The sequence below is a fragment of the Benincasa hispida genome, chromosome 10, assembly GCF_027475165.1.
Source record: "Benincasa hispida cultivar pf3 chromosome 10, pf3_genome.v1.1, whole genome shotgun sequence".
NCBI classification, from domain to species: domain Eukaryota; kingdom Viridiplantae; phylum Streptophyta; class Magnoliopsida; order Cucurbitales; family Cucurbitaceae; genus Benincasa; species Benincasa hispida.
The window spans coordinates 13187397-13197854 of NC_143487.1; the positions used below are offsets into that span (position 1 = coordinate 13187397).

The window sequence follows — 10458 nt, forward strand, 5'->3', positions numbered from 1 at the left end:
AATGGATACTGGTGGACCAATTGGTTGCTTGTTCATTGGACTGATAATGAGCTCAAATTTCTCTGACTTCGCCATGGTCTTTTCTTCTACAAATGCATTTTAAAAATTTGCAAGAATGGAGCTACGTATGCCCTTTAACTAAATCTAGTTCCAAATTATGTTAATTAAAGATAATACATATACTAACATAAATGGTTTAAAAGAATGGCTATTACTATAAAAGCATTCTTAAAAAAAAAAAAAAAAAAAAAAAAAAAAAAAAAAAAAAAAAAAAAAAAAATCTAAAGCTGTCTCACTTTACCAGATTTTTCCACCATAAGAGATGAGTTTTATGTGTACTTCAAGACAAAATGATGCTTTTAACTAATTAAGAGTAATTTTCAAATTTATAAAAGTATAGTAAAGACTCGTCATAATTATACTAGTTCCAAATTTACTAAAAACTATAATTGAACAATCTTCCTAAAGTAAAAAATTATACCAAAAAGAAAATGGGATAAAATGTGCTTCTATCCTAAATGGAATAATTAAAGTAGATTTGAACCTTACGGCATTCCGTCTAGTTCCTTTGTACTAACCGACCCATAATGGGAAGAGGGGTGAACTCGAATGAAATTTACTACTAAAAATTCTTTTGTGATAATGACACCACTAGATCCTGAATAAATAGAAACAGTTTAAATTTGAGTTCTCAAACATTGTTAACATATATTTCTTTTTCCAATTTTCTAAGAAACAACTCCAAAAGGCTCACATGTAAAAGTAAGTTACTGTCTAACCAATTACTATTCCAACCAAACGTTGTTAGTTTGATCCCTCACTCCCACTCTATTGTTGGACTAAAAAAATGGCCTTTGACCACTAGAAACCTTGACCAACGCAGCAGACTTCCTAAACAGGTCATTCACTTATTATCTAAACTTCACATAACACTCCCCTCTCATTTAACAACTAATTTAAATGGTGGTCTAGGAAACAAACAATCAAGTTCATATACTTTTTATAATCTTTATACTGAGTACTTGCCTAGATATTAAATGTCCAATGAATTCTCTAGCACCAAATATTCCAAAGCCCAGTGATAGACTAATAAAATTAGTCCAAATATGCATATACTAACTTGACCAAGACACTCAATAATTTTTGGGAAAAGAAATAAAGAAAGAAGATATTAGAAAAGTCCTATGACTTCTCTAGCATCAAATATTCTAAAACCCAGTGACAGACTAATAAAACTAGTCCAAATATGCATACATACTATGTTGGCCAAAACACTCAATAATGTTTTGGGGAAAAAAAAGGGATGGAAGACAGATGAAAACCTTTCGATACTTGATATCAAAAAGTAATTCATTTTGAGATTAATTGGTGCAAAATGCATACTCAAGTATTATAAACAGGATGGAACGATATCGACCAAGAAAAATAGAACCGCAGAAAAAATAACTGCTAGCATTTAGTTTTGAGGACCTTCTTGAAGGCTAGCTGATTGATTGAACGCTTGAATGGAAGCAATAGCGCTGGGTGATGTCTCCTCCGTTTTGATCGATATTTTTCTGTACTTGTTTTGCTGACTTTCTTGAAGGTCAGAGGGTTGATTAACTGCTGGAGCGGAAGTTTCGACACTGGATGATGTCTTTTCCGTTTTGATCGGCATTTCCTTGCATTTACTAGTTTTAAAAAAATGAAACAAAAATCAAGCAATTGACAGAAACTTGACCGTTTTCATAGTTCACAGAATCAAATGGGAAAATAAAACAGAGTTCAATCAACATGGAGGTTTCAGTCAGGGTATCCCAAAACTAGAAGACTTCAGCATAAAAGAGTTAAGTATAAGGAAAGTGTGCTAATAATCTGTGGGGTTAGACGATGAAGAAGTGAGCTTGTTTGTTGCTTTATATGTCAATTGTTTGGGGATGCCTAATTGAATATTAATGTAAACACTTTAAATCTGAATACAGTTCTCATGAAAATAAACTCAAAGTATCCAAATCAGGAGAATAAAGGGTGAAAGGGAAGGACGACAACAAGCTTCCATGTCTTATATCATGGTGGGAGTTAGGTACCTGTCGACATCACGCCAGTGATAGACTGATCTGAAGGAGATTGTGTGATCTGCGGGTCAGCGTCTCCGCTTTCTTGCTTGTCCATTAATGCCTCAGACGTTTGCTGTCGAATTGAGATCAAATAATCATCTTTTATGTCACTCGTGCAAGAATCAAGAGGAGAAACCTGATCCCCGGCTATTGCCACATCCCCAGGCTCCTCAAGCCTTGCACTATGCAAACATTCTTCAGCTGTAAATGAACAGTCTACTACCATTGTCTTTTGATCTTCTGAAATCAAATTAGTTGAACTTTTGTCCCTACACACATTTTCTAAACCAGACAATATAACAGAACTTTCTAGACCATATTCATTCAGGTGAGAATCAACATCCTCCATTTTTAAAGTTTCTGTTGTGTCATTCATGAAAACAACCGATACATCTTTAGTAGATGTAGGAGAATGCACGAGCTCATTTGTTGACGCTACATTTAACTTGCTACTGAGTAGCAGATTTTTTGGTTGCAGATTATCAACATCCATTTGAATAGGTTCTTCCTGCATTGAGGTCTTGGGCTGCACAATTTCTTCAATGGTACTTTTGCCTTCCTCAGAATTACTTGGAACTGCTCCTGCATCACCATGTGAATGTGAAATTTTAAAACTTTCAATTACAGAGCGTTGATGATCAGATAAAGGACAGTGTTCCCCATCAAGGGTATGGGACTGTTGAATTACTCCATTTACAGCAATTTGTGGCTCAATGGTATCAGAAACAGGCGGCAAATCTCTGTTATCATTCAATGACAGTTTTGCCTCAGAGCCTGCTACTACATGCTTGACTAGAAAACCTTGTGGTGGCAAGTTATCAATGATTGAACTGAAATCAATGGCTTTCACATTTTTTGATTTATCATTAGCTGCAAAAGATTTTGCTATGTCATCCAATAGCAAATCACCTTCGCCACTTGATATAGGATCCCATTTGAACAAATCCACTGACCAAGGGTCATTCAAATCTAATTTATCATCTGATGATATCCTTTCAATTCGAATGGTTTCCTTGTAGAAATGCTTTCTCTTTAGAGCATTAGCTATGAGATTCCTGAAATGCAGTAAATATGAACATTAGCAAAATATTAACTGCATTTTTTTCAAATTACAAGGTTTGTTTCAAGTACTCTTTTAAAGCACTCATACCTACAATTTTTCGAAACAGCAGCTTTTGCACGTTCCATAGAGACACCAAGCAATGATGACAAGTTGGCAACGTCGTAAGGTCCTCTGATTTCATTTACAGAGGGGGCAGCACTGGATAATATGAGATTTTTTCCATTTGTCCAATCCACCAAGATCTGAAAGTTCAACCGGCTAGAAATCAGATGATAAGACAAGTTTGTTTACAATAAGAAAGAAAAGACATATGTTAACAAAAACAAGATATCAGAGCATAACACTTCTAGTAGATCATTGGTCCACGGATACAATATATGACGTGCAGACACGACCGGCGTGACGGATGCAGATTTGTCTGAACACACTTCTCAACACATGTCCAACAATGCAATATCTCTGATTTATTTTTTAAATTTTTGGCAAACTCATTTGAAAGATGGGAAGAGATCGTGCAGGGAGGTACAAGTTGAAGTGTGATGGATGCAGATTTGTCTGAACACACTTCAAAACATGTCCAACAATGTGATATTTCTAATTTATTTTTAAAATTTTTGGCAAACTCATTTGAAAGATGGGAAGAGATCGTGCAGGGAGGTACAAGTTGCTTGATGCTACAAACACACTATACTTTTTATATTAAATATACATGTTTTATCCATTTTGAATTACTATGCCCCGTTAACCATTTTGTTTTTTGTTTTTGTTTTTGAATATTAAGCTTATGGACACTACTTCCACCTCCAAATTTCTTCATTTGTTATCTACTTTTCACCAATAGTTTAAAAAATCAAGCCAAATTTTGAGAACTAAAAAAAATAACTTTCAAAATGTTGTTTTTGTTTTTGGAATTTGGCTAAGAATTCAACCCTTGTACTTAAGGAAGATGCAAATTGTCATAATAAATGTGAATGAAATAGGCTTAATTTTCAAAAACAAAAACAAAAAACCAAATGGTTATCAAACTGGGCCTATATAATTATACATATAGTTGTTTTATAAGAAAACATATACCTTTGATGTCCATAAAAAAATGAAAAGCAAAAAGACGTACTTTTGGATAAGAAAATTGGCATTACTGAGCAAGTAATGACATAAGAAGTCGAAGGGTAGATCTTTTCCTATCTAAAGTTCAGGACACCATCTCTATGAAAGGAACTAGAACCATGATGCATATTCAACAAAAAGGATTAATCGTGATGGTCACAGAAAAATAAAATTAGGCTCCCATGAGGAAGTAGTACAAACTTTCATCTCACCTTAGCAGTGGATATCATTTGCCTCCTTTCGTGAACATCCGAAAGAAGATCAGAGTACATGATTTCAAAGTAAACTCCACGCTGTGTGAAAAAAGAAAATGGCAAGAAGATAAAAGTCAATCGACACAGACTAAACTTCTGTTACATTTATCTACGATCGTAATAATTCAAGTAGATCAAAACACGAAAGATTAATGATTGGCAAACCTGAATTGCAGATTTTATCGAACCTTGCTTCAACCTGAAAGGCAGTTTCTCCGCAAAATCAATGGCAATTATATCTATCTACGTGATGAAAAACACAGTTAATATTTCAAATATGATAAGTTCGAATTAGAAAACATGTTGCAAACAGAACCACTAACTTATGCAAGCACTAATCTCTCTCAACGCGAAACAAGATCATTGAATAATCCAGAAAAAGATTGCTAAATTTTACAACTACAAAACATTTATAAACAGATAAATCCGACAAACCTCCAATTTCTCGCAAGCCTGCTCAAAGGCATGCTGATTAAGAGGCTTAACAGCAATCAAATCGTAGGTCTTCAGAATAAGGTTACCAGAATTGACGGCCAGAATCTCGTGCGAAGTGTTGATAGAAATAGTAAGACGCGTGTACTGACGGAAAGGAGAGGACCGTAGCACGCCGAGGAGATCGCGGTGGAACTCAACGGAGGCGGAGAAAGATGGAAGGATACTGTGAAGCGATGAAACGTTGAGGAGGGGAATAGAACAGCGATCCCGCTCGGACATCACTCCTTTGATTGTACGGTTGTAGGCGATGCCAGAGTAGCCGAGCTCCATGAGTTTGGCCACAATCTTGATGCGATTGGACCTAGTTGAAGATGAAGATGAATGCTCATCGTAAGGTATGTTGAGGTCGAAGAAACCCATGGCTATGAAGAAAGAGCTTTGAATTGAAGAAGAAGCCACAGGGTTTAAGCAGAAGGAGACTGAAACTTTGTGGAGCTCTCTAAGAAGGAGACAGACGAAGGGTTTAACGGATGGGAACCAAACTGGCAAACCGGTTCTACTGCGATTCAATAAGGGCCGGGCCAGCTCAAGACTATCAAAATTGGGCCAACGTATAGGCCCAAGTTTAAAGCTTTTGGGGCTGATTGGGCTTGGAGATCCAGCTGGTAAGAAAAAAAGGCCGACCCGAAATTACACTGCTGAACAAAGTTAGTTATAAGTATTTCCTAATTAGGATTTAGTCCCAATTTAAACCTTAAGCTTTCTAAACTGTATCAATTTATATCCTCATCCATATTTTATTCGATCAATATCGTGTGAAACTTATAATTTGATTCAATTAAACTCTTAAATTTTCGTAAGTCAATTTATATTCTTAATTACAATTACCTTTAAAAATCAACCATGCACTATTTCTCAAATGTTCATAGACTTGTTCAAATTCTGGATTTACTAAATGGATGATTAGAATACATACATGGAAGATTTTCAAAGAAAATTTTATCTATAAGTATAAATTAATTCATTTATGAAAGTTTAGAGGTTTAATTGATACAATTATAAGTTCTACACAAGGTTTTCTAAAACAAAACATAATTGAGGAGGTAAATTGATACACCTACAAAAGTTTATGATTGAAATTGATACAATTATTTTCATGATTTAATTAAATTTAAGGATACAAATTGATACTTTTCTTCTTCTTTTTTTTAATGAATAAAATGAAGATCGTAAATGTTCATTATGTCATCTAAATGTTTTCTTTTCTTGACAATATAGTCGAAAGAATTGAACCTCTAAAGTCTGGCCTTGAAGAACCTTTTTTACCATTGTATCCCTTCAATTATTAGAATGGAAATTGAAATAGTAAAGATTGCTCCTAATGCAACATAAGATTGTCCCATAAGCAGCATTAGAAAATTAATAATAATAATGCAAAAGGTTGGCCCATTAGCAAACTTTACTTTTTGACAATTTTTCATAAATCCCCCTTTGGTTCTGATCTATAAGAACTTTCATATTGACTCTTCTTTAAATAATATGAAATTGAGGGTGTCATAAATTTACATTGCACATTCATATGAATAATTCACTTTTGGCCTTTAAATCTCAAAATTTTCCATAGTTGACAAAGATTTCTAAATTAAAAAAAAAAGGGCAAAACAGTAAAATACTTGAATTTGTGCCAGATTTAAAATGTTAACCAAATTTGATTTAGTACACGTTTGGAAGTAGTCTTGAAATTATTAACACCGCTTTTGTAATGTTTAAAATGAATCACATCTTTCGTCGCTCAAAATCAATTCAACGTTTAATTTTACACGTTTACACACATTTTTTTCATAGTATTGATATTAATTTTGAAGGAATAAAAGCATTCTTCAAGTGGTTTTAAAAATTATAAAAATACTTTTGACCATTTTAGAATCACTTCTAAATATATCATAAATTTTGAAAAATCATCACGATTTAACCAAAGAAATCCGTTAAAAGTTTTTTTTTTCTCATTTTAAAGGGAAAGAAATAATAATTTTGGTAGGAGTTGATTGAGAGGTTTCATAGAAGCAAAGCAATGAAAGAAGAATACATAGGGTATATAATTTGAAAGTATAATTGAAGAAGGAAGCCTGAATCTGCCATGATTACCCACCATTCCAATGTAATGAGTGTTTATTTACCTTTGCTTAAAATGTTGGCAATGGCAACTCTTCACTTTAGCAACACAACTCATTTATAAAAACCTTATGACATATATTTATTTTCTAATATTTTTTATAGATTTCCTATTGGGAAAATTTTTATTTAGTCCGTCTACTTAAAAATATTTTAATTATACACGTCTCAAACTATCTATGGTAATTTAAAAATTGAGCCTCATTTAATTACGTTTGTTGTAACTAGTATTTTGTAATCGTAATGAAATGTGGGCTCTACTATGGAATCTGTAATCAACAAAACGCAATTATATTGCAAAGGAGAGGGTCATCGATCCAATTACCTTTAATTATTACGTGGAACCTATACCTATACCCTCTATTTTACTAGTTGTTCATCATTTATCATTTTTAATACGTTTTCCTATGGAAGCTAAGTAAACAACACCAATAATTTTTTTTTATGATTGCATACATGTGTAGTAAACACAATCAAAGAAATCTCACTTCCTTTGCGGTCGAAGCCCGTTCCAATTGATACATGAATGTAAATCCATTATGATTGCGACAATTTTGGTTATAGATTAGTGAACATGACCTAAAAAATGTGTTCAGATTACATAAATGATTAGCATATATAACATAAACATTTAGTGGGTACGTAACAATAAAGAAGAGTCAAACATCTAAATTGCTATCAATTTCTTAGAAATTTGGAGGAGGATTTAAAGACTCTCTTAAGAATTTTTCGACCTATTAAATGTCAAAATTGTGTGAGTTTATCATCATATAATTTTAACATTCCGAGGATGGCAATTCCAAACGTTAAAGTTTTATTTATTTATTTATTTATTTAAAAATAAAGGTAATAATTTTTTTTTTAAAAAAAAAATGTAAAATAGTATGATCTAAAATGAGAACTACCCAAAATACTCAAGATTAAGACATATATTCAAAGCTTTAATTTCAACCACACAGGTATCATTTTGAAAAAAAAAACAAAAAAAACAAAATAATAATCATTTTCAAAGTATTCCTAAATTATATTCATTTTGTTGTTATATGTTTATAAAATGATTTTTATTCTGTTTTTTTTTTTTTTAACAATTTCCTTTTTATTCTATTATTATTGAGTTGAAATCATTTGTGTTTCATCTTGCCATTTAATAATAAATCTAATTATTACTTGTTACCTTACCTTCCACGAGTATTTTCATCCACAGTTTTGTGCTTGTATAAGAAGAATCTGGATTCTTGATGTGTGGGAAAAACCAAAATTGAGAAGATTTATTCCATAATTTGCTTCATTGCCATTTAATTATGGTTAATTTTGAGTTTGATATGAGTTATGACTCTAATAAATAACAATAAAAAAATTATAGTTCAATTGAATGAATAATGTTAAAATTGTTAACCTTTTTGTTTTGAAAATGATAAAATCGTTAACCTTGGAATAATAATTTTTTACTTCAAAATAATAATAATAATAATTTGTGATATCTATTCAACGATACTCGAATCGATAGACTTAATTTTGTTCATTCGTTAAAACTACATTAAGTATAAAAGTAATTATATTCACCATGTTGTTGAATATATACGAGATGTGTCAATAAAATATGTCAAAGGCAAAGTCACAAATATATATATATATATATATATATATATATACACACATTAATCAATTCTTTCTGGTTGGAAATGACTTTGAGTTTTTAGCGTATAGCAAAAGGAAAAGGTAGTTTTGAGAGAAAAATGTAAAAGTTGTCCTACAATAGAAGATTCGGGCTTGGCAAGTGGATATATATAGAGAGAGAGAGCTTCCAAAAGTGTGTAGTGGTAGTGGAAGTATAACTCTTTCACCACATGCGCACACTGTTGCTGTTTGTTTGTCAAATAGGCGGGTTTGGGTAATTGTACTTGTGTGTAAATAAAGTAACTGTTTACTACCTATCCTTTTTAAATTTTTATTAAAAAAATTGTCGTTTTATTACTGTTAAATGTTTTTATTTACTAATCATTAATTTTTGGAATTAATTCCAACTCTAAAACACGGAAAAACTCTAACTTCTCATCTTTACCGATCTTCTCGATTTTCTGCTGTTGTTCATGTTTCTGAGTTAATTTTTCAATTGATTCCAAATCCGTTCTCCGACGAGTACACGTCAAAATCCGGGTATTGTGTGAACCTTGAAGAGCAACCAACTTCTTGTGATAAAGTACTGAGGTTATCATTCTTGCTTTCAAGACAGTGAATTTATCCACGGCATAACAATCTTCCCTTAGAATAACATTTCTTAGCATTTTAAAATGAACTTAACAAATATGAATTAGTTTTAGTTATTAAATCATTCAAAGATATGTAATTATTAAATTGAATTAATTATAAACGTACTTGTAGTCTTAAGTCAAAAAACAAAAATTCAAATATATATTCAATAACTAAGTATTACTTTAGAGTATACTTACCCAAGCATTCAAAACTAATTTTACTCTATCCATCTTGTTATATTAGCTTCATATTTTAATGTTTTTCACTCTATCATACTCGAAATTGATAATTCAAATATGTCATAGATGTCATATATACTTTATAAACACCACTTTAAAAGAAAGGTAAACGAATAAACTAATTTAGTCAGCCTTAAAAAAGAGTGGGGAAAAGTAGTTTATGGTAAAGCTTTTTAATTTCGTATTAAATTCGAGTGTGAAATTAAAAGGGAAAATCATCTTTTATCCCTAAGTTTTAGATCTAACTTCCATTTAATCTATATGTTTCAAAATGTTACAATTTCACTATTTGAGTTTTGTTCGATCTCTACGTTAGATTTTACCTATTCTCAATATTGATGTTTATGTTTATCAATTAATATAATTTAATAATGAAGTAAAATTTTATATTTTATATTTAATTTTAATAATGATGAAAAAGGGTTAAATTTAATTAATTAGAGGATAAAATATCATCTCGATCCTTATACTTAGTTTATTCAATTTTAATCCATATATTTTCAAATGTCAAATTTTAGCCTCTGTATTTCCAATAAATCTTAAATTTAGCCCGTATTACTAATTTATTGTGGCTTTTTCATTACTTTTTTTCTTTTAGTGGTATTTTCATAGTAAATTTCGTAAACATATTCACATATTGTATTCCTTTGCATGAATTGTATAATGATTGTTTAATCAATTTCGATATAAATTAATCTTGAGAGACTAAATTTAAGATTTATTGAGAATATATGAATTAAAATTAAATAATTTTTAAAATATTTTAATCTTAATTATAATATAATTATTTAAAATTAAAAAATATATTTACATTTAAGGGACCAAGAAATCATGCCGAA

At 31.2% G+C, this 10458-nt stretch overlaps 1 protein-coding gene across 1 annotated transcript; it reads right to left on the minus strand.

Annotated features, from left to right (window-relative positions):
- Positions 1-1332: 1332 nt before the first annotated feature.
- GAF1 (Polymerase/histidinol phosphatase-like protein) lies at positions 1333-5512 on the minus strand. Its single transcript, XM_039044563.2, has 6 exons — positions 4956-5512; positions 4686-4763; positions 4479-4559; positions 3247-3401; positions 2067-3151; positions 1333-1670 (listed from the first exon to the last, which is right to left on the minus strand). The coding sequence occupies exons 1-6, from the start codon at positions 5373-5375 to the stop codon at positions 1450-1452; spliced, it is 2040 nt and encodes a 679-aa protein (XP_038900491.1). The 5' UTR covers positions 5376-5512; the 3' UTR covers positions 1333-1449.
- Between the last annotated feature and the right edge of the window lie 4946 nt (positions 5513-10458).